Source organism: Aythya ferina (genome assembly GCF_964211825.1).
Source record: "Aythya ferina genome assembly, chromosome: 13".
Taxonomy (NCBI): domain Eukaryota; kingdom Metazoa; phylum Chordata; class Aves; order Anseriformes; family Anatidae; genus Aythya; species Aythya ferina.
This window is the reverse complement of record NC_140311.1, coordinates 15,132,532-15,155,895: the sequence shown is the minus strand read 5'-3', so window position 1 is coordinate 15,155,895 and position 23,364 is coordinate 15,132,532. Positions and strand designations below refer to the sequence as shown.

The window sequence follows — 23,364 nt, the reverse complement described above, 5'->3', positions numbered from 1 at the left end:
CACGTTGGGTGCCATTTGTGGTGACCGAGTGCACAGACTCTTCGTGTGATCAAGTCTCTATTGCAACCCGGCTATGCTCCTTTTACACACTTTCCTTCCAGAGGTTTTCCTTCCACAAATCCTCCAGCCCCGTTTACAGTCCTTTGATCCTTGTATTTCTCAGGCTGGTAGCAACCTTATTGCAACCTCCTGTTCCCATGCTGGGTTTTGGTCACACTTTGTTGCTTTCCTCTTTCCTGGGCCTCGTGGCAGTCCTTGCTCTTACCTCCTCTTCTTATTCCCGTATGCCTCAGACTCTGTGGTGACTCGCATCCCCCACATTTCTCTCGTCTTCAGCACTCCCTTCCTGGATTCTCACTAGTCTTATCCACATTTCTAACTAAACCTACTTTTTCTACTTTTCCCACAATTTATCCATATATGGTGCTAATTAAACCTACATTTTCTGCATAGAATCATAGAACCATAGAATATCCCGAGTTGGAGGGGACCCATGAGGATCATCAAGTCCAACTCCTGGCACCGCACTGGTCTACCCAAAAGTTTAGACCATGTGCCTGAGTCCGATCTCTTCTTAAATTCAGATAGGCTTGGTGCAGTGACTGCTTCCCTGGGGAACCTGTGAAGAACCTCACCCTGATGTCCAGCCTAAACCTCGCTTACCTCAGCTTAACACTGTCCCCCCTGCACTGGGGTTTACACAGAACAGGTCACCTGCCTCCCCACTCCCCCTCACAAGGAAGCTGCAGACCGCAATGAGGTCCCCCCTCAGCCTCCTCTTCTCCAGGCTGACCAGGCCCAGTGCCCTGAGCAGTCTTCCCCTCTAGGCCCTTCACCATCTTCATCACCCTCCTCTGGACACTCTCCAACAGTTTCATGTCCTTCTTGTGCTGTGGTGCCCAGAACTGCTCACAGCACTCGAGGTGAGGCCGCACCAGCGCAGGGCAGGCAGGCAGGACAATTCCTTCCCTCGACCGACTAGCGATGCCGTGCTTGGTGCACCCCAGGGTACGGCTGGCAATATGTGATTACAGATCCCACACTGGTCTACCTTTTTGCAGGTGCCCTTTCCTGGGTATTATCCATTATTGTGGTTGGGAAGCTCTCATATTCCATTTTTATATATTCATATATATATACATATATATATATATATACATATATATATATATACACGTATATTCTGATTTTTTATGTATATTTATAAGCACCTGTGACCTAGCCTGTGCTGATTTCCCTTACACAGGCTCTTAACTGACCTTGTGGTCACACCACAGCTGTCAGTGGCTTTACATCCTTTGTGGACTGTAGTGTTTTAGGTGGATCTGAAGGTCCCCCTTTTTTGTCCCCCTGGTATCAGCTGAGAAATATGTTCATACATGAAAAAAACTAGTGAAAGGAAAAAAGAAAAGGAAGGAAAGAAGAAAGGAAGGAAGGAAAACAAACAAACAAAAAAAAATACAGAAAAAGGAAGGAAGGAAAGAAAGTAAAGGAGGAAAGAAAGAGAATGAAAGAACAAAAGAAAGAATGAAAAAGAAGGAAAGAGAAAGAAGGAAAGATATAGAGAGAAGGAAGGAAGGAAAGAAGGAAGGTAGGAAAGAAAGAAAAAAGAGAAAGAAAGAGAAAGGAAGGAAGGAAGGAAGGAAGAAAGAAGGGAAGAAAGAAGGAAAGAAAGAAAGACATCCTACCTTAGGTCACCTTTTCCTTCACTTTGCTAGAGCCGCTGCAATAGAAGGATTCCGTTTGGATCCTCTGCTGGTGTCCCCGCTGTGTCTCCTCAAGCACAGGATAGCTCAGTGCTATCTGGGCCCCAGCTCTGGGGCCAGATCCTGCCTTGGCCAGCTCTGGACCAGGTTTCTGGAGGGGGTGCGGGCCAGGGCAGACTGCTTTACAGACCAAACTAAAGCTGAGCAGTGCCCTGGGTTGCAACAAATCCCGTCCCAAGGGAAAGCGCATCCCCGGGGCAAGGAAAGCCCCTGCCCCAGCCAGGCCGGAGCACAGCTTGCCAAGATGCCTCCTCCAGGCCAGGGCAGGAGCTCGTGGGGCCAGGACCCAGGCGCTGACAAGGGCTCAGCCTCGTGGCACTTGAGAGAAGAGCAGAAAAGCTTTTCTGCTTGCCTTAGCCCCCGCCTGGGACGCACCAAGCCGTGGTGCTCGGAGGTGCCCGCAGCACCCTCCCGGTGAGGTTACCTGGTCCGAGAGAGGACAGGGGCAGCACGCGTCCCCTTTCAAGGAGTCTGGGGGGGCTCTGCAGGCCAACAAGGGCACCAGCGGTGGGAAAAGCACCGTCAGAGGCGGCAGAACTAAACCAGGTAAGGAACCAAGATCTTTCTGGCTTTCTGGATACCTGGCAGTGGGTGACCAGGTGACAGAGTCCCACACGGTGGCTCAGACTCCTCCTTCTCCTCTTTCTTTCTCCGTGCAGGAAGATGCCCACTGGCAATGACAAGCAGGGGAGAGCCCCAAGGACACATCGCCCATCCCCGCATCCCTCCGCCTTCTCCCTTGGCCTGTCCCTCTCAGGCTACCGAAGTCTCCGGTCACTGATTGTGGACCACTGAGAAACGGTGAGCACAGCTTTGGAGAGGGCTTTAACCTGGAGTAGCCAGGGGAGGAGAACCTCAACCTATCCCGCTCCTCCCGGCTGGATGCCAGTGTCAGTGACAGACGCCCAGAGCCTGGAGAAGGGCCTGGAGTGCACTGATGACAAATTCCTTCTCCAAGTGACAGAGGGGCCAATGTGGAGATGTGCTATGCTGGATCCAGTTCTCACCACCCACGAGTTGCAGGTGGGGAATGTGAAGCTCAAGGGCAGCCTCAGCTGCGGTGATCATGAGACGGTGGAGTTTTGGACTCAGAGGGCAGCGAGGAGGGAGAACAGCAAGCTCACAGCCCTGGAATTCAGGAGAGCAGAATCTGGGCTCTGGGCCCCCCAGCACAAATTGGGCATGGAAGTATTAGAATGAGTCCAGAGGAGGGACATAATGGAGATGATCAAGGGGCTGGAGCACCTCTCCTATGGAGACAGGCTGAGGGACTTGGGGTTGTTCAGCCTGGAGAGAAGGCTCTGGGGGGACCTTACAGCAACCTGCCAGTGCCTAACGGGGGCTACAGGACAGCTGGGGACAGGCACTTTGTCAGGGTTCCAGTGATAGGACAAGGGGGAATGGCTTAATACTAAAAGAGAGTATGGTTAGATTAGATATAAGGAAGAAATTCTTTGCTCTGAGTGCAGTGAGGCTGTGGCCCAGGCTGCCCCAGAAGCCATGGGTCCCCATCTCTGGCAGTGCCCAAGGCCAGGCTGGATGGGGCTGGGGGCAGCCTGGGCTGCTGGGAGGGGTCCCTGCCCATGGCAGGGGCTGGAATTAGATGGTCATAGAAACACAAGGTTGGAAAGGACCTACAAGGTCATCTAGCCCAACCGTCCTGCTGTCACCAGTACTACCGCCTAAGTTACTAAATCATATCTCGTAGCACCTCATCCAGGCACTTGTTGAACACTGCCAGGGACGCTGATTCCACCACCTCCCTGGGCAGGCCATTCCAGGGCGTGACCACTCTTTGAGAGAAAAAGCTTTTCCTGATATCTAAATCTCCCCAGGAGCAACTGTTGGCCATTTCTTCAAGTCCTATCATTAGTTATCTGAGAGAAGAGGCCGGCTCCCTCCTCATCACAACCTCCCTTCAGGCAGTTGTAGAGAGCAATGAGGTCTCCTCTGAGCCACCTCTTCCCCAGACCAAACAACCCCAGTTCCCTCAGCCGCTCCTCACAGGACTTGTGCTCCAGGCCCTTCACCAGCTTTGTAGTCCATCTCTGGACACGCTCCGGGGCCTCAATGTCCTTCTTGTAGTGAGGGGCCCAAAGCTGAGCACAGCACTCAAGGTGCAGCCTCGCCAGAGCAGAGTACAGGGGGGCGATCACCTCCCTGGTCCTGCTGGCTGCACTGTTCCTGATGCAAGCCAGGATGCTGTTGGCCTTCTTGGCCACCTGGGCGCACTGCTGGCTCACGTTCAGGCAAGCATCGACCAACACCCCCAGGTGCTTTCCCTCTTCACAGTCCTCTAGCCACTCTGCCCCAAGCCTGTAGCTCTGAATGGGGTTTGGCCGAAGTGCAGGACCCGGCACTTGGCCTCGTTGAACTTCTTCCCATTTGCCTCAGCCCAGGAGTCCAGCCTATCCCGAACCCTCTGAAGGGCCACCCTACCCTCAGACAGGTGGACGCTACCTCCCACCTTGGTGCCATCTGCAAACTTTCTGAGGGTACACTCAATGCCCTCGTCTAGGTCAACAATAAAGGTATTAAGCAAGATAGGCCCCAGTACTGACCCCTGGCGGACAACACTTGTGACGGGACACCAGCTGATCCTCAGAAGCTCTGCCAGAAACCAAATACACAAGTCTTTCATACAAAAACCTCATCGACCTAGTCGATCTTGCTCTCATGCCGTCCTCTATGCCGATTAATAGCAGCAATGCATTGCAAATGAGACAACTGGGCCAAACTCCTCAGAAGAGTCCATAAGCCCGGCTCTTAGGTCTTTCTTTTTTTTTTTTTTTTCTTTTTTTTTTTTTTTTTGACTTGTTAAGTTGATAAGACTTTCTGTTGCAGGGAAGTCCACCATCTGGACGTCAAGCTCGGGCCTGAAGGCAGAGCTGGGTGCTGGGGGTGCAAGTGTGACCAGATGGATGCACTCTTTAAGCAAGATGCCAGGTTGCAAGAGGAGCTCGGCAGGCTGCAATGCATCCAGGAATCCAAGCAACAGATCAATGCGTGGTACCATGTGCTGCTGCAGGCTGAGCAGCCCTGCCTTAAGTCCTGGCAAGAGTGAGGCGTCTCCCCCTTGCCCCTCAGGTTCCCCTGTGCAACAGATAGGATGCTCTGGGGCTCACAAAAGGAGAGGGTGCCAACAACAGCAATGGTAATGCTCAAGGCCCAGGCAGGGCAACGGAGCATGCAGCTGGCAGAAGGTGGAGCAGGGGGCTCCGGGGCTCACCCCCCCCCCCCCTCCAGAAGGTGTGGAGCAGAACACGGGCTCGGTTCGTGCAGATAAATAACGGTCTGTAAGACAGATCTGTAAGGCACACGACGTTATATCCAGCCGGGGCTGCTTTTGCAGCCGCAGAGCTCCTGGGCACCCCGAGCCTGCTGCACCCCACAGCCCCCGGCCTCGCGGTGCGAGTCGTGCCCGGCGTCCTGGTGCCCCGTGCCGAGCCCAGCCGCGTGTCGGGGCCTGAGTGACGGCGACAGGAGGCGGTGGCACCCGGTGCCGGTGCTGGTCCCAGCCCTGCTGCAGGCCGCGCTGCGCCCCAGGTCTGCCATGCTTGCCCTTCCCCTCCTCGTCCTCCTGGCCTCCGCCGGGACAGGCCCAGCGGCCGGCCTGGCTGTCATAGGCAAGTCCTGGGGCTGGGGGCGGTGGTGGTGGAGGTGGTGAGTGTGGTGGTGCTGGTGGTGTTGGTGCTGGTGGTGGCTGTGGTAGGCCAGGCGGTGCAGGTTCCCGCTCCACCATGGAGCTTCTCCTGGCTGCTTTTCCCACCCCAAAGCCCCTGCTGCATGCTCGCAGCCTCGATAACAACTTTCAAAATGTTTTGGGGAGCAAATGGGTGGTTGGGAGGGGGCTGCCCTGGCTCCAGTTGCGACTCCCTGGGGCTCCTTTGCTTCCAAGCCCCCCCCATAGAGCAGGGCCAGGAGCAGGCGGCTCTCGCAGCCGTACCCACGCTTGGAAACTCCTCAGGCAGAAGCCGGCTGCGAAGCGAAGCAGTGCAGGCATTCAGGGAGATGAAGGCAGTGCCTCCCCAGCCTCCTGCTTCTCCGTGGTGCTGCTTAAAGCCCCGCCGTGAGGCCCCCCCCAAAATAATCCCGTCCCCAGCACCGCTGCTTGCGCAGGAGCCGAGCCAGGGCGGCTCTCCCTGCCCAGCTGCCTGCTGGATGCCGGTGCGTCCCGCTAGCCCCGCGCTGCGTTCCTCCCTTCCAGCCCGCACGCTCTTCCCGTGCTACTCTGCCGACCTCAAGCCGGTGTCCGAGGTCCTGGTCTCGGCCAGGGGCTGCACTGTGCTCTTCAGCGTCGAGCCGAGGGCAGCCGGCACCACGGCGTCCTGGGAGTACGAGTCCGGCGCGCGCAAGGAGCTCATCGCCACGTTCGTTCCCAACAAGTCGGCCGAGATCTCCCGCGCCTACGTGGGCCACGCCAGGCTCAGCGAGATGGACTTCTCGCTGCAGCTGGTGCTGCGCTGGTGGGACGGGGGGTTCTACCGCTTCCGCTCCGAGTCGGAGGCCACGGGCTGGTTGGAGCTGCGTGTGGTCGGTGAGTGCCAAACCCTGCGCCGCAGCCGGGGAGCTGGAGCTGCTGCCTGGGTGCTGGCACCCTCGAGGCGGGGGTGTCAGTGCCGACGGGTGCTCCATCTGCGCAGAGCCGCTCTCCGAGCCAGAAATCCTGGGCAACTCGTTCGTGGAGGTGGGAGGCGACACCAAGCTGTACTGCAACGTGCTGGAGGGGCAGGTGGACATGTACTGGTGGAAGAGGAATGGGAAGCTGCTGATGGAGAGCAACGGCCTCCAGTTCATCCACAACAACACGCTGGAGATCCACCGAGCCCTGATGAACGACACCGGCTACTACACGTGCATAATCAGCAACCCGGTCAGCCACAACGAAACCTCCTTCCTGCTGCGCGTCCACAGTAAGTGGGGTTTTCTTTCCCGGGCACGGGAATGGAAAGCTGGGGAATGGCCCCAAAATGTTCGCTCTGGCCCCGTTCCCTGAGGTCTCATGGCTTCCCAGCACAGTCTGAGATGAGGAGTGGGAACAGCAGGGCTTCATTGAGGACTTGTGTCTCTGCACCAGCCTGCCCAGTGGCAGGAGTTTTTCTTTCTCTGGGCAAAATTCTGGGAATTTTGGGTTTTGTTTATTTTTTTCAGACAACGACAGGGCATTTTTCATCCTCATCGTGGTATTCGTTAGCATCGGCTTGCTGGCAGGTGAGTGCTGGGACCAGTTTCGCAGAGGTGAAGCACCCAAACTGGGGCCCAAGGAGTGAATATGGTGGCTGAAAATAGGAAGCTCCTTGCAGGCAGTGAAAATAGCCTCCAGGCTTGAGGCTTCTTGCCTGAGTGTTGCCACTCGTTGAGCATCTTCATCCCTGGGGTGTTTAACAGAGGTCATATTTGTCCACAGGGATCTTCAACTGGTGGAGGTTGAGGAACTCCCCGGATTATGCCGTTCATTTTTGAAAATTTAGCACTGAAAAGCCAGAAGTTTCATTGTCCTCAGCATTAACCCTATGGAGATACATCTTTGGAGTGGAAGTGCATTCAGGAGGTCAAATCACATCCTATGGTGGAAGTGATTGCTACACCATCCTACACCATTTTCATGGTGAAATCCTAGCAGAGTTCTCTGTAGGGGGAGTCAAAGCTGACGTGCAGAAGAACAAAATTTCAGTGAAGCTGTTTTCTTTAAAAAAAAAGAAAAAAAAAAAAGAAAAAAAAAAAGTTAGATATAGTTTGGTGCTTGTTTGCGTTGCTGAATGGTTCTGGCTGTGTTTGTGCTTGTTGCATTGTGGCAGGATGAGCTGGAAGGTGCAGCTGGGCTCTGCATGGCACAAGTCCTGGAAACATCCAGTGTAAAGTAGGTTGGCAGCAAAATGTCATCTCTCAACCACGTCACAAATGAAATATTAAAGGAAGTGAAGCAAACTGGATGTATTAGAGTAGTTTTCAGGCTAATTTTTAAGCTGTGTTAAAAGTTGTTCAGTTCCCTGCAGTGCTTGTGAGTGTTCAGGGGAGCCAAATGTTACAGAAAAAATATATTTTCAAACTGTTTTGAGTGTTGTCTATAAATCATTTGGGAAAAGTGTAGTTTTTCATGTCTCTTGCTACAAATAAAAGCGCACATGTTCTCCCTGTTATATTGCTGTTGTCTGTGGCTATGGGAAATAAGCCCTGTGCGGCACCCAAAACCCACAGCAGGGTAGGGATGTGCAGGCAGGAGGGGCAGTCAGAGCATCAGGTGGGGAATGGGGGATGATGATGACAAAAATGTCGTGTCTGTCTGGCTTTAACAGCAGCTGGGCTGGCCAGGGCCTCACCACACACAGGTCAAAGAATTTCTTCCTTGTATCTCATCTAACCCTAACCTCTTTTAGTTTAAGGCATTCCCCCTTGTTCTACAACTTATTTGGCTTCCAGCAGAGCTTCTGAGGATCAGCTGGTGTCCCGTCACAAGTGTTGTCTGCCAGGGGCCAGTACTGGGGCCTATCTTGCTTAATACCTTTATTGTTGACCTAGACCAGGGCATTGAGTGTACCCTCAGAAAGTTTGCAGATGGCACCAAGGTGGGAGGTAGCGTCCACCTGTCTGAGGGTAGGGTGGCTCTTCAGAGGGGTCGGGATAGGCTGGACTCCTGGGCTGAGGCAAATGGGAAGAAGTTCAACGAGGCCAAGTGCCGGGTCCTGCACTTCGGCCAAACCCCATTCAGAGCTACAGGCTTGGGGCAGAGTGGCTAGAGGACTGTGAAGAGGGAAAGCACCTGGGGGTGTTGGTCGATGCTTGCCTGAACGTGAGCCAGCAGTGCGCCCAGGTGGCCAAGAAGGCCAACAGCATCCTGGCGTGCATCAGGAACAGTGCAGCCAGCAGGACCAGGGAGGTGATCGCCCCCCTGTACTCCGCTCTGGCGAGGCTGCACCTTGAGTGCTGTGTTCAGCTTTGGGCCCCTCACTACAAGAAGGACATTGAGGCCCCAGAGCGTGTCCAGAGACGGGCCAAAAGCTGGTGAAGGGCCTGGAGCACAAGTCCTGTGAGGAGCGACTGAGGGAACTGGGGTTGTTTGGTCTGGGGAAGAGGTGGCTCAGAGGAGACCTCATTGTTCTCTACAACTGCCTGAAGGGAGGTTGTGATGAGGAGGGAGTCGGCTTCTTCTCTCAGATAACTAATGATAGGACTTGAAGAAATGGCCAACAGTTGCTCCTGAGGAGATTTAGATATCAGGAAAAGCTTTTTCTCTCAAAGAGTGGTCACGCACTGGAATGGCCTGGAGGAGGCATCTTGGCAAGCTGTGCTCCGGCCTGGCTGGGACAGGGGCTTTCCTTGCCCCGGGGATGCGCTTTCCCTTGGGACGGGATTTGTTGCAACCCAGGGCACTGCTCAGCTTTAGTTTGGTCTGTAAAGCAGTCTGCCCTGGCCCGCACCCCCTCGAGAAACCTGGTCCAGAGCTGGCCAAGGCAGGATCTGGCCCCAGAGCTGGGGCCCAGATAGCACTGAGCTATCCTGTGCTTGAGGAGACACAGCGGGGACACCAGCAGAGGATCCAAATGGAATCCTTCTATTGCTGCGGCTCTAGCAAAGCAAAGAAAAAGGTGAGTGTAGGATTTCTTTTTTTATTATTTATTTAATTTTTTCATGTTTGAATATTTCTCATCTGATACCAGGGGGGACAGCAAAGGACCTTCAGCTGAACCCAAAAGTCTACAGCCCACAAAGCATGGAAACCACTGACAGCTGTGGTGTGACCACAAGGTCAGTTAAGAGCCTGTGCAAGGGAAATCAGCACAGGCTAGGTCACTGGTTCTTTTAAATATATATAAAAAATCAGAATATATATATGTATAATTTTATATATATATATATATATATATATATATATATATATATATATATATATATATATATGTTGCAGGAAGAACGGCCAAAAACATGACAGACACCAGTATGGTCAGATCATGCTCTCTCTTTATTACCAAAATAGCCTGATTCTCATAGCAAACTTAACATGGACGGATAGTGTCTCACACAAGATTATCAGTCAAAATGCACTCCGACAGACAACTGCAAGAAAACAACCCCACCTGCAAGAAAACAACCCCCTTGTGATTAGCAGTCACACAGATCTTGTCCTTGAAGCCAGCTGCTGGCAACAATATTTTTCTAAATTCCTCAATTGGGCAGTATGGGAACACTGTCATGGGAACTCCTCATAGTCGCCCTCGTACCTTGGTTTGATCAGCTGAAACAAGTCATGGTCTCCTTGCTGTTCTAAAAATCACTCAACATTTATATAAATATATATATGAAAATATTTATATATATATAAATATATAAAAATAGAAAAGGAGAGCTTGCCAACCACAATAATAGTCAGTACCCAGGAAAGGGCACCTGCAAAGAGGTAGACCAGTGTGGGATCTGTAATCACATATTGCCAGCCGTACCCTGGGGTGCACCAAGCACGGCATCGCTAGTCGGTCGAGGGAAGGAATTGTCCTGCCTGCCTGCCCTGCGCTGGTGCGGCCTCACCTCGAGTGCTGTGTGCAGTTCTGGGCACCACAGCACAAGGACACGAAACTGTTGGAGAGTGTCCAGAGGAGGGTGATGAAGATGGTGAAGGGCCTAGAGGGGAAGACTGCTCAGGGCACTGGGCCTGGTCAGCCTGGAGAAGAGGAGGCTGAGGGGGGACCTCATCGCTGTCTGCAGCTTCCTCATGAGGGGGAGTGGGGAGGCAGGTGACCTGTTCTGTGTAAACACCAGTGCAGGGGGGACAGTGTTAAGCTGAGGTAAGGGAGGTTTAGGCTGGACATCAGGGTGAGGTTCTTCACAGGTTCCCCAGGGAAGCAGTCACTGCACCAAGCCTATCTGAATTTAAGAAGAGATCGGACTCAGGCACATGGTCTAAACTTTTGGGTAGACCAGTGCAGTGCCAGGAGTTGGACTTGATGATCCGCATGGGTCCCCTCCAACTCGGGATATTCTATGGTTCTATGATTCTATGCAGAAAATGTAGGTTTAATTAGCACCATATATGGATAAATTGTGGGAAATGTAGAAAAAGTAGGTTTAGTTAGAAATGTGGATAAGACTCGTGAAAAAACAGGAAGGGAGTGCTGAAGACAAGAGAAATGTGGGGGATGCGAGTCACCACAGAGTCTGAGGCATACGGGAATAACAAGAGGAGGTAAGAGCAAGGAATGCCACGAGGCCCAGGAACGAGGAAAGCAACAAAGTGTGACCAAAACCCAGCATGGGAACAGGAGGTTGCAATAAGGTACCCACCAGCCTGAGAAATACAAGGATCAAAGGACTGTAAACGGGGCTGGAGGATTTGTGGAAGGAAAACCTCTGGAAGGAAAGTGTGTAAAAGGAGCATAGCCGGGTTGCAATAGAGACTTGATCACACGAAGAGTCTGTGCACTCGGTCACCACAAATGGCACCCAACGTGGGGCACAACGAGTGAGGCTGTAGCAGCCCATTCCAGTGGCAATGCCCAACCCAACCGTAGCTGGAGGAAAAGGAAAGGCTCTTGAGCACCATCACTGATCTGGAGGACAGGAGATGAGCGGTCGGGAACTACGGGAAGCAAAAAGAGCAGCAATCTAACCTAGATGTATTACAAAGAATCCTTAAGACTCAAAATCATCCAGTATCCACTTTGGCACTAGTTCAGTTTCTGGAATGGCCTAGGAGGAATGTACCAGATTTTCCAATGACTGGTTCTTCTGATGTCACTCCCCAGGTGGTGATAAATCCACCCATGCCGTTCTGCAGGAAGGCAGATGGATGCTTCCCGGTGAGTATTAAATATTCATCATACCATTACAAGTATCTGCAGCACCCAGAGAAGGAGACACCTGATCTGTACAGGAAGTCACCAAGGTGGACGTGGTCTGTAAGCTGTGGGTGACCTCCTGGGGGTCCGGCTGCTGCTGCCTCTCCTGATTTTTCTTGTAAGCTGAAAACAAAGGAGAGGGCATCAGCTCCTGGGTTTGCAACACCACCCTGAGCTTCATGGGGACATGTGAAAATGCGACTGCAGGGAAGAACGGGTTTTGGAAGCTTTCACGTGGCCAAACCCCTCTGTGTCCAAAACCAGATCTCTGTTTTGGATGGAGAGCCAGAAGGCAGCACAGAGACAGACACCCACCTTGCCTGCAAGCCCCTGCACCTCTAACCTACCAGCCCTTGGTAGGTTAGTGCAATATTTCTTGTATTTCCGATTCCCAATTGTTCTGCACACCCTGGCAAAGCAGGGGTCCCCTTCCCACCCTCTCTTCAACACGTAATGGAGCCTCCTCCGCACTCATTCTTGCAGGAGATGAGAGTTGAGCACACATTCCTGGGGAGTCACACTGTGGGCTCACTACTCTTCAGGTCAGTGACCAGCTGGGCACCAGCCCGCATCTCCTGAGTCAGGAGGAGAGCAGAAGAGCATCCTCCACATTTGGGAGGAGAAACTCGCTTTCCACGAACACCTCCTTGAGGATCCCTGAGTGAAGCAGAGGCACATTGCCTCTTGTCTCAAGACCTGCTGCCAGGGGGAGGGAGCTGAGAGCGGGGTCTCAGTGATGGAGCAGGTACTTGGTGTGGCTGGATGGAAACCTCTGGGCTACTTACACCACAGGAAGAGGAACAGCAGCATGGGGAGGACTGCCACAGCAGGAATGACGAAGCCAATGGTCAGATTGACAGCCTCTGAGCAGCCCCACTCTGCCAAGGAGACAGTGAGAACTTGTCAGTGGTTGCTCTCCTGCCCCCCTTGAACACCGACAGAACATGAAGGTCATTCAGAGCATCCTGGTGTTTCACGCTCTGGAGCTCCAGGGGCAAACCTTGCCCTGCTGTGACCTCCCGGCTAAGCACAGGGCTTGCCATGACTGCATCAACTACAGCCTACAAAGCCACCCAGGGCTTTGCAGGGCAGGCCAACACTAACCTGTCAAGGTCAGGTTGAAGTCTGCCACCTTCCAGCTTATGGAGTTGTTGATTATGCAGGAGTAGGAGCCACAAACCGACTTCTCTGCCTTCCTGATCTGCAGCACAGTGGTCTTCCCAGTGATCTGACTGAACTTTTCGGGAGGAAGGGGATGTCCATCCTTCTTCCAGGAGACATCAGCCAGCGTTTCTCGTGGCAGCATGCAGGTCAGTTTGATGAGTGAACCGTCCAGGTTTGAGCTGCTCAGGAGCTTGGGCTGGGGCAAGGGCTCTGGAAAGCAGAGAGCGACATGGCAGCACTGCCTGGGATTGCCTCTCCTCCCACCTTAAACCCGCCCCGCATGAAATGCCAGAACAGCAAGCCCCAAGCGGGGTGAGCAGCACCTCCCCTTCTCATTCACACCTCAGCTCAGTGCCTCGGTTGAGTCTGGCAGGGCAGAAGACAGTGCAGGAGCAGGGCAACATCCACCAAGCTCAGAGCCGATGTCCCAGCCGCTGCACTTAGTGCTGCTGAGCTCTAGGAAAGGGCAATGCAAACCAGGGTGAGCTCCTGTTTCTGTTTGTCCTGCAGGGAAGTGCAGAGGCAGGGGAAGGCAGTGCTGGTGTGAAGGGAGAGGCTGCAAAGCTTGGTGAGAAATCCTGTCTCTGGAGGGCATTTTATGACATTCACCTCCTGTGAGCAGCTGCTCGTGGTGAAGGAAGCAGGTACAAGAATGGAGGCACTGAGCAGCCACGATTCCCAACCCATAGCTCAACCCACAGCCAGATTCAGTCTCAGAATACACTACAACATTTCCCAGCAATTCTTCTGGGGTCTCCAGTCCATGTCGTTCAAGGCAGTAATGAAACCAGAAAGTCCTCCTCTAGTCCACTTTGGGAGAGGCATACCTGTGCACCCTACTGATGGCAAATCCTACTGATGGTCAGAGAAAAACATCCTTTCAACCAATTTTTGACTTACTGATCACTCTAAGAGTGGTTGCTGCTGCTTTGTCCTGCAACAAGTTAACTGTTGCTTTATAGATGCCACTGTCTGTCTCTCGCAGCTTCTGCAGGACAAGGGAGCCGTTGTTTCGGTAGAAATCCACTCTGCCTTTGTAAGCTGGGTAAATGGTTACTGACTGCGACTCTGCGTAGTACTGCAGGATTAATTCGGGGATGTTCTCTCTTATGTATTCCCACTCGGCCAAGCTGATGTTCCTGATAGCTGGTGCGTGCATCGTGACAGAGGATCCTTCCTCTGCCCAGAGCTTTGTGATTTCTGCTGCAATAGAGGACACCTGCAGAAGCAGCAGCAGGTCTGGAAACAGGAGAGAAGCCAGAGCAGGGTGGGTTACTTCTAAGCAAAAGCCAAAGGACAAATTCTTATGCTCTTCTTGGAAAGGCCCCAACTGCCTTCTTGAAACCCATTGTGCACGTCTGATTTCCGTCCTCCCTTTTTTCTTTTTAAGAAAAAAATCATAACATTATGGGCACGTTATAAAAATGGTTTGTAACTGGTTCAAGTATTTCCTTGCTTTTTGGAATGAAAACACAGGAATCAGGCTCCTTCGGGGCTTCTGCATGTCAGGAGCTGCTCAGTGGGACCACGTTCAGCGTGGCTTCACCCCTGGACCTCACCCAGTTCCCTCAGCACCCGAACCTGGTGGGACCCAGGCACGGTGAGGCTGCAGCACTGGGAGGCTCCTGCCAGCATGCTCACGCCTCGACCAGCCCTTCTGCAGCACAGAGGTGCAAGCGAGCGTGGAAATGCTGCAGGTGCCCGCTCTCCACCTCTCCCAGGTCTGCTGCAGCAGGAGGGCTGCGCGGTGGTACCCAGCCCAAGGACAAGTCCCCTCTCACACTCACAGCCTGCGAAGGACATGGCAAAGAGCCACAGGGGCTTTCAAACCGGCACGAGGGTGGAGCTCCTTCTGCAGCAACGCTCTCAGGAGGGTCACTAGCAGCGATGGACCAGCCTGGGAACGACACCGTGAAAAGCACCCTCAGCACCATCAGCACTTCCCACGCACTGCCAGCTGATGGCAACACAGGCAGCAGTGCTGGTGCTTTCTGCAGCCCTCCCTTCACTGCAGCTTGGCAGTGCTACAGCTCTGCCCCATCCCTTCAACACCCATTTGTAGAGCCGCTGCCCGTGACGGCCGTGCCCCTGCCTGTACAGAAACACTTCTCTGGCTGAGCTCCCTCCCTCACTTCCTCGGGAAGATTTAGCTCCTGAGCTTGTGTGTGGCTGCAGGCTCTGCACCTGCCATATCCGTCATCGTGGTGACTTGGAAAACCCCAATCACATCCCATTCCCTTTGTGCAACTGATCACAAGAACAAACTGTCTGCACCTAACACATTTTGCAGTGGGGTGCAACACTGCTCGAGGCTGGCTTGCAGAGCTCAGATGTAATCATTGGCTTTTGGATGACAGAGACCAAATTTACTGCTCTTTTTTTTTTTTTAATATTTTTATTTTTTTTTCCTGCTGTTTTGCAAAGCACTGGAGCAAAGATGACGTGGGAGGAGCAGATATTTTTGTCAAAGGGACAAAATTTAATGACCTGTAATTAGAGTCTCAGATGGGACACAAAGATTTTAAGATTTATTTTTTTTTAAGATTTTTTAGAGACATGGTCTGTTTTAGAGACAGCCTGAGGCTGGTGGGAAAGGAGCTTCTCATGCAGAGACGAGAACCTGTGCAGGAGGATGGGCCCACTCCAGAGAGACATTACCTCCTGGCAGCATCCAGCTGGCTTCCATGGACCCCTGCAAACATCAGAGCAGCATCTGAAGGAAAAGAAGAAAAAAGCCTTTTCAACCATGGAGCTGCTTCTGGATCACTCCAAGCAGGTGCCCAGCCCAGCATCCTCACCCCAAGAGCAGCCAAAACCCAAGGGAAGAGGAAACAGGCCAGGCACATTGTGTTCACCCCTGTGATGGAGCTGATGGCCTGGCTTCTGCCCTGCTAAAAGGATTTTGAGAAATGAGGTTTCAGAGGTGCAGGACTTGCCCTCATATTTCATTGAATTTCTCCCTGCCAGGTCTATCTGGATGGCAGCACAGCCTTCCGGCCTGTCAGCCACTCCTCCCAGTTTTGTGTCTCTGCCTTCTCTTCTTCATCTTCTGTCACTAGGGCACCCACCTCATTCAGCAGTGGCCCTAAATCGCCTCTAGTGTTAGTTTTATCCACAATGAATTTGAAGAAGCCCTTTCTGTTGTCCTTGACCCCTCTCGCAAGGTGTAATTCTAGGGAGGCCGGAGCTTTCCTGGTTGCCTCCCTACATCCTCTGACAACACCCTTATATTCCTCCCAAGTGGCCAGCCCTCCTTCCATGATCTGTAGACCCTCCTCTTCCACTGGAGTTTGCCCAGCACTTCCCTGTTTAGCCATGCAGGTCTCCTGGCTCTCTTTCCTGACTTCCCACCTGTTGGGATGCTCTGATCTTGAGCTCGGAAGAAGCAGTCCCTAAATGCTAACTAACTCTCCTGGGCTCCTTTTCCTTCAAGTACCCTCTCCCGTGGGATTTCCCCTAGCAATTGCTTGAAAAGGCCAAAGTTGGCCCTACTGAAGGCCAGGGAGGCAGTTCTGCTCGATATTCTCTTTGTGCCACATGAGATCCCGAACTCCACCATCTCAGGGTCGCTGCAGCCAAGGCTGCCCTCAACCTTCACCACTTCAACCAGCCCCTCCTTGCCGGTGAGCACAAGACCCAGCAGTGCTCCTCTCCTAGTTGGCACATCCACCATTTGCATCTGGAAGTTATCATCAATGCACTGGAGTGTGATATATGGAGTGATAATTCATGTCAAGAAAATGGTTGAAGTTAGTAAAGAAGGGGGAGATGTGGGAGCATGGCCATGGGGGTCGGCTGTTGAGGGATTTTTGAAACAGCAAAGATCCCATGGCTTGCTGCAGCTGAGCAAACCAAGCTACCAGGATGACTATGAGAAGTTCCCACACCGCCCAATTGAGGAATTTAGAAAAATATTGTTGCCAGCAGCTGGCTTCAAGGACGGGATGTACGTGACTGCTAATTCCAAGGGGGTTGTTTTCTTGCAGGTGGGGTTGTTTTCGTGCAGTTGTTTGTCTGAGTGTTTTTGACTGATAATCTTGTGTGAGGCACTATCCGCCCCTGTTAAGTTTACTATAGAAGTCAGGCTATTCGGGTAATAAAAGGCAGCATGATCTGACCATACTAGCGTCTGTGATGTTTTTGGCCGTTCTTCCTGCAACAGTCGGCAAACCTCATGGTTAATGACAATATCAGACTGTTAACGATGAAGCCATCAGGAAAGTAAAAGAGTTTAGAGGGATTAAAGAAGGGTGATTCAGGAGACACCATGCAGTCTTGGGTTGCTTATTCTCCAGCTATTAGGGCATGGAAGTTGCTGGGTGTTTGCTGTTGCTGTTCTATGCAAAGTTCTTTGACCAATTAAAAGTTGTTTTCAAAAGAAACAACTGGGGAGAATGGTATAAGAGGGGAGCCTGCCTTCAGGATAAAAAGGCAACACAATGTGATGAAGTTATGTCATCAATAAAGAAGTAGAAAGAAGGAATGAATAGGGACAGGCTAGCAGAACAGAGACCAGGACGGGAACAGGCACATTGATCACCTCACGAAGAGATGTTCGGCCGAACTCAGCAAACCACTCAGAGAAGCTCGTACAGAAAGTCGCTGGAAATAGGCGCACTGGAGCTAGAGAGAAGCTCGAGCTGAGAGAAGCGAACCTGTGCACACAACTGCCCCTCGCTGGTCAGCAGTTGCGCATTATGGGGAATCATACGTCCTTAGGAACAAAGACTGTCCTGGTAACCTTACAGCTTATTCCTTTTATTAACAATCAGACAGTTTATGAGCCTCAAATATGGGACCAAATTGAGGTCAAGGTGTGGGACTCTGCAACTAAAAACGACAAGGTTGCAGTAGGATTGCTCGGCACCTGGTGAGCTGTCTCTGAGGCCTTAAAGAGCCGTGTGGGACCACAGTCAGAAACGTGGGGTTTGCCAGACAGTGAGGGAACTGCGGGCTCATCCACCGATCCTTCTGCTACACCATCACCCCCCCACCACTACAGCCATCTCAGGCCTTTGCTGTTATGCCCCCTGGTGATCTGGACGTGCCTTTTGACCCAGGCCCTATTGGCCTTGAAAAGGAGACGGAAATGTTTCCCTTTGATCCAGGAGGAACAGGATACATAAGGCCCAAAGGCCGAGTTACTTAACTTAAAGCATGATGTGTTGTTCCCATGACTAGCCCTGGAATTCTCTGGTGTTTGTAATCAAGAAAAGGAATGGAAAATGGAGACTGTTATATGATCTGAGAAAAATCAATGAAACGATGGAAGATATGGGAGCACTCCAACCAGGATTACCAACTCCAATTCTGCTCCCCCAGTCATGGACATTAATAGTAATTGCCTTTAAGGATTGTTTGTGAAACACTTGCTTTTTAAAACGTTGCCATGTTTATGATTCATATCTATAGGCATACTCGGGGTTAATATGTAAAAGCAGTGTTCTGTATATTTAGAAAGTTCGATGTTAGTGTGTACGTGCTGGTAGAGCATAGACTCCCCGCGCACTCAGCGCTGTTTACTTGCCTTTTATAAATATTACTAAATTCAGATTCGGTTGAGACTTCATTTATTACAGGAGGAACCTCCGGGACTGTGGCTGGCTGGCTGAGGCCTTCCAGTAAATGTCAGGGTAGCTCAATTCCCCCACGATAAGCAGGGCCTGTGATCGTGAGGCTGCTATCAGTAGGAGGCCTCATCAGCTTCCTTATCCTGGTCTGGTGACCTGTAACAGACACCCACAACACTATTCCCCAGCCTGCCCCTTAATTCTCTCCCACAGACTCTCAGCTCTCTCCTCATCCTCCCCTGGGCAGAACTCAATACAACGTAGTTGCTCTCTCACATGAAGAGCAACTCCTCCACCTCGCCTTGATGGCCTGCCTGTCCTCAGCAGGACACACCAGTCCTCGGCCACAGCCCAGCCCTGTGAGCTGTCCCACCATGTCTGTGGAATGGCCACCAGGTCATCATCTCCTGACAAAACACGGATTCCTAACTCCTCTTGCTTCTTCCCCACGCTGGTGCCACAATCAGCCACTTTTTGGCTGTTTTTCTCTGGTATCCTCCAAAGTTTGGGCAATAAACTGTTGTGGTTTCTGACAGGAAAATGGGAAAGATATTTTGGTTTATGGTGTATGCAACTATTTTAAGGATGTAAGAACAGTGGCTGTGCAGAAAGCTGGCACCATTTATAGATGGAGAATTTCATTTTTCCAGGCACATCCCAACCAGCATGGAAACGCCCTATTTTCCTGCTGGGGGCTGGAGTCCCTCCCAGCTCTCCCTGTGCTCATGGAGACGCACTGAGGATCCCCAGGAGACGGAGAGTAAGGAAAATTTGGAAGAAGGGCGTGCAATGCAGCTCTTGTGTGACTTGCTGCTACTTTTTAAAAAAATGAATCCATCCTCCAGCAGATAAGATCTCATTCCTCAGAAACCTGGGGGAAACAGAGAAGAGCCCTTGGAAGGAAATGACTGCATAAGGCAGGCAGGTGGTTTTGTGTAACAGTGATCACACAGGCCATTGATTCTCAGTGAGACAAACAACTCCCACAGATATTTGTGGCATGAGAGGCAGTTGCAAACACAGAGACTTTTGATGAGGGCAGGTGTTTCAAGGAGTTTAGCTATAACACAGGTAAGGGAGGACAGGCTCATGAAGACAGATGGACATAAGACTACGATTAGCATCTCTTCTGTGCCTTGTCTTTCATTTCTACAAAACACTCATGAGGAAAAAATGAAGCAGAAGCACACTAGCCTGCTGGTGTTTCACAAAGAGTACTTTGTAAGGCGTGTGCTTCCAGCCTATCAGCCCTGGGAGATGCATCAGCAGCGCCTATCAAGCCTCTTGCAGGGATGAGCTGCATGTCAGCTGTTGAAGAGAGCTCCTTACAGGGAGCAGGGCTACACTACCAGCAGCCACCCCAACAAATAGGAACACTATTTGTGCCAGAGGAGCAACAGCAGCCCAGGGTCTTTCTTTGCAGGCTGGGGAGCCAGCACAGCCTTTAGAAAAAGGAACTGCTTTGCCCCAGCTGCAGCGGCTCTAACAGCTTCAAAAACAATCAAAAAAAATTGTGTGCGGGCTGACAGAAGCAGGATTGTCTGCAGCCAGCTTTGCCCAGCATTGCTCGTGGGCCCCTCACTGCTGTGTGCCCTTGTGTTACCACTTTGCAGCAGCTGTGCAGGGCAAGCACAGAGGATGGGCAAGGAGCAGACCTGGTCGGTCGTTATCAGCCCTCGCCAAGGGCTCAGATAAGGAAGAAAAAGGCCTCATGATGGAAAGAAATAGCAGGAATGTGAAAATTCAGCTCTAGCACTCAGGACCACAGTTATTTTGGGGGGGGTTGGGGAGGTTCACAGATATTTCTTCTTGTTGACAGATCAAATATAAAAACCTCACTGCAAGATAAATTATCTGGAATGATCTATTGGACTCTCCTGACATGAAAAAAGATGCAAATCTTCAGGTCAAACATCCAGTTAGCAAATACGAATCCCTGTTGTGAGAGAGATGTAGATCAGCTATCCCTGTCTCACAAAGCAAAAAGGACTACCAAAACTGGTGAAAAGCAGAAAAAAAATGCTACTCACCGGTAATTAAACAGAAGGAAAAATCTTGCCTTGTCTTCTAAAAGTAGCAGCACAACTGTAGAGGAGCATGGCTCTTCGCAGCTAACACAAACTGACAGGGAAATTCTTTTTCATCCTGCAGGATGTGGTCAAAACAAAAGCGAGAATGAGCAAAAAGAAAAAATGTGTCGGGAACATTTAACGCAAAATTTCAGCCCTAAGCTCAATGATGAACATAGCTGGGGTGAGGAGGCTTCTCACAGTCCCACCCATGGCGCTGGAGGCAGGGAAAACCCAGCAATGGTAGTCCGGAGAATTAGCTTTTACGTTAACCTCTGAGTTAAGCGTAAAGCCTTGCAAGATGCTGGAGCCGTGGAAAAACACAGGAATGGGCCGAGTGGAGACAGACGGGATGTTTATGAGCTCTGAACTCCACAGAGCACTTACAGACAGTAAGTGTTTATTTGGTATTTAAGGGGCTGGATAGGAGGGGAAGCTGAGCTGGGGGAGCAGATCCCTGTGGGGGAGAGCAGCTGCAGCCCTAGGGGAAAGCAGGGGGGTCCCTCTGTCCCCATGGCTCTGTCCCCATGGCTCCGTCCCCCTGGCTTTATCCCAGTCCCCACCTCCCTGTCCCCAACCCCTTTTTGCGTTCCTAACCCTGTACTCACCTCGGTCCCGGTCCCGTTGTTCTAAAGTAGCAGCAGCAGCGGAGGGCTGTGCCTTCCCTGCAGCCTTGCTCCACCCTCCCAGCCATTAACCAATTAACCCCACCTTGCGGTTCCGAGGAGCCCCAGCACAGCTGTCCTAGCACCAGCTCGGATTCAGCACACTGAATCTTCCTCCCCCTCGTCTGAAATGCAGGGATGGGAAATATAGTGAAAAAAATACTTATCTGCGGACGAAGCCACTTCCTCCTCCTGCTCCAGCGTGGAGTTCCTACCATAAAACGCCCAAACTGTTCCCAGATGTGCTTCGCACAGGATGCAGCTCCCCAGGAGCTGCTCCACACACGGGTCCATAGCACAGGGTGCACCCATCAGAAGCAAACTGCTCCAACGTGGGTACCCCGTGGGCAGCAGCTCCCCCAGATGCCCTGGTCCTGCGTGGGCTCCTCTCCACGGGCTGCAGCGTGGAGATCTGCTCCATGTGGGACCCATGGGCTGCAGGGGGACAGCCTGCTCCACCAGGGGCCTCTCCTCAGGCTGCAGGGGATCTGCTGCTGTGTGCCTGGAGCCCCTCCTGCCCTCCTGCTGCACTGACATTGGGGGCTGCGGGGCTGTTTCTGTCTGTGTTCCTCCTTCCTCTTCTCAGCTGCTGTTTTCAGCTGTTGTTCACAGTAGTTTGTGTTTTTTTGTTGTTTTTTTTTTTTTTCTTTCTTTCTTCTCTGAAGTCTGTTTTCCCCAAGGCACAATCAGCATTGATGTTGTATAAACTCACTTTAGGATAGAATAAATCTTGTAGTTGAAAATGTAATGAGAACAAAATATTCAACATCTCGTTATATGTCAAACTTCAGATATGCTGAAACTTGAGCTAACTTGAGCAAAGTCTGCATTCCTGGGACTTGGAAAACAACTGATTCAGCCAACTTGGCATTCTTTAGTAAAAGAAGAAAAGTACATCACGAGGAAGACCTACAGTCTAACTCCCAAATACCACTGCCCACGTCCCGAAGATCCCTGCCCACAATTCTTGGGAGGCTTTGTGTAAGCGCAAGGACTGAGAAGCTAATTAGCATACGAAGTGAGAGTAGGCGGGTTTCAGTAATTAATATGTATAGGCGTTAATTGAATATTCATTGTTATGCTGTATAAATATGAGATAGATTGTTACTTCGAACATGCACGTTAAGTGGAAGGATCCCCCGTGCATCCAGCGCTGACAATAAAGGATACTTCATTGTTGCAGGAAGCACGGCCGAAAGCATGACAGACACCAGTAGAGTCAGATCATGCTCCATTTTATAGCCCGAATAGCCAAGAATAGAGAACTCCACCATTTCGTGGTCACTCTGCCCAAGACAGCTCCCGACCACCACATCTCCCACCAGTCCTTCTCTGTTTGTGAAGAGAAGGTCTAGCAGGGCACCACTCCTGGTAGGCTCACTAACCAGCTGCGAAATGGCCGGTGCAATCCCAGCACCACAAGAGCTCCTGTCCTGTGCCTCTCCTGATGGAGACGCTGGGATTTCTGCCCGAGCTCCTCTCCCCTCGGGGCTGCCAGGCTGCCCCTGAGTGTCCGGGCGAGATGCTCGGAGCAGGGCCAGCAGCAGGAGCCCCAGCCGGCAGCGCAGGCTCAGCATCCTCCCTTCTCGCAGCTGCTGGCGTGCCTCACACTGCCGCCTGCTGTCTGCAAAGCCCCTGGGAACTGGCCCCGGCCGGTAATCTCTCCCGGTGATTTTGCAGCGCAAGGACAGGCGTTAGGCGTAAGAATGCAAAAAAAAAACAAGCCCTGCTGACGGCTCTGCACTTCTCAGGCTCGTGACCTCTAGGAACAGCCATCGGTTTTTATTTTTGTGCCCCCCAAACTGTGAGAGATGTGTGCGAGGAGAAGAAACAAGCTTATAATTGAAAATGCCCGTGCTCTAGAAGAGCACTCTTTACACGCTATTGTCAGCACAAAATAAGAGAAAATATTTCATTACAAGCACCTTTGTACGCCTGCAATACGCAAAACTCCTCCTGTAGGTGCTCAGCACTCCCTGACACCATGGCATCTGGCAAACAGTGCATATACCTGAACAGGTTTGGTTTCCATTTCAGCTGCTCACCCTGAAAAGCTTTGTACATTTGTGCTTCAAGCCAGCCGGTGCTTTGATAAAGACCACAGTGAGATTATTTCCATATCTGCAATAAATTCTGTGTTGTTACATATCCTGGTCTCAGATAAACCTACCCACAGAGGATGTTTATTCCCGGTTCCATGCTTCTGAGTTGCTTCTACCTCCTCTGCCTTTGGACAGTGGAGCAGAGATGCCCTTCCTTGCAGGACAAGCGATTTGTCCCATTTAAAAAGCCTAATCCAC

General features: G+C 51.6%; 2 protein-coding genes and 1 long non-coding RNA gene across 11 annotated transcripts; 2 read left to right on the top strand and 1 right to left on the bottom strand.

Moving 5' to 3' along the window:
- Nucleotides 1–448: 448 nt before the first annotated feature.
- On the top strand, nt 449–7,906 carry LOC311444096 (cell adhesion molecule CEACAM1-like). 9 transcript variants are annotated; one of them, XM_084534954.1, is made up of 8 exons: nt 449–2,312; nt 2,426–2,567; nt 2,731–2,789; nt 4,611–4,775; nt 5,974–6,303; nt 6,410–6,679; nt 6,918–6,977; nt 7,174–7,906. In XM_084534954.1, exons 3-8 carry the CDS (start codon nt 2,747–2,749, stop codon nt 7,227–7,229), a joined length of 924 nt encoding a protein of 307 aa, XP_084391080.1. In that variant the 5' UTR covers nt 449–2,312; nt 2,426–2,567; nt 2,731–2,746; the 3' UTR covers nt 7,230–7,906. The 9 variants fall into 9 exon arrangements, with proteins under 9 accessions (XP_084391080.1, XP_084391079.1, XP_084391082.1 ...); XM_084534953.1 differs by having other exon boundaries at nt 2,725–2,789; XM_084534956.1 differs by lacking the exon at nt 2,731–2,789.
- A 1,802-nt stretch (nt 7,907–9,708) lies between these two features.
- Nucleotides 9,709–21,001, bottom strand: LOC311444098 (CD276 antigen-like). The gene is made up of 8 exons (XM_084534961.1): nt 20,787–21,001; nt 20,361–20,475; nt 15,419–15,473; nt 14,548–14,657; nt 13,661–13,999; nt 12,701–12,970; nt 12,382–12,474; nt 9,709–11,719 (listed from the first exon to the last, which is right to left on the bottom strand). Exons 4-8 carry the CDS (start codon nt 14,561–14,563, stop codon nt 11,565–11,567), a joined length of 873 nt encoding a protein of 290 aa, XP_084391087.1. The 5' UTR covers nt 14,564–14,657; nt 15,419–15,473; nt 20,361–20,475; nt 20,787–21,001; the 3' UTR covers nt 9,709–11,564.
- Nucleotides 20,361–22,240, top strand: LOC311444105. The gene is made up of 2 exons (XR_014697654.1): nt 20,361–20,791; nt 21,856–22,240. It is a non-coding gene; the product is annotated as an uncharacterized lncRNA (long non-coding RNA).
- The last annotated feature ends 1,124 nt before the right edge of the window (nt 22,241–23,364 follow it).

Coding starts and splice junctions, on each gene's coding strand:
- LOC311444096 (XM_084534950.1), top strand. CDS start 5,553: ATGCTCGCAGCCTCGATAACAACTTTCAAAATGTTTTGGGGAGCAAAT. Junction 6,304..6,409: donor GTTGGAGCTGCGTGTGGTCG/GTGAGTGCCAAA, acceptor CCATCTGCGCAG/AGCCGCTCTCCGAGCCAGAA. Junction 6,680..6,917: donor CTTCCTGCTGCGCGTCCACA/GTAAGTGGGGTT, acceptor TATTTTTTTCAG/ACAACGACAGGGCATTTTTC.
- LOC311444098 (XM_084534961.1), bottom strand. Junction 12,971..13,660: donor AACCACTCTTAGAGTGATCA/GTAAGTCAAAAA, acceptor TCTGCTTTCCAG/AGCCCTTGCCCCAGCCCAAG. Junction 11,720..12,381: donor GCTGTTCCTCTTCCTGTGGT/GTAAGTAGCCCA, acceptor CTTTGTTTTCAG/CTTACAAGAAAAATCAGGAG.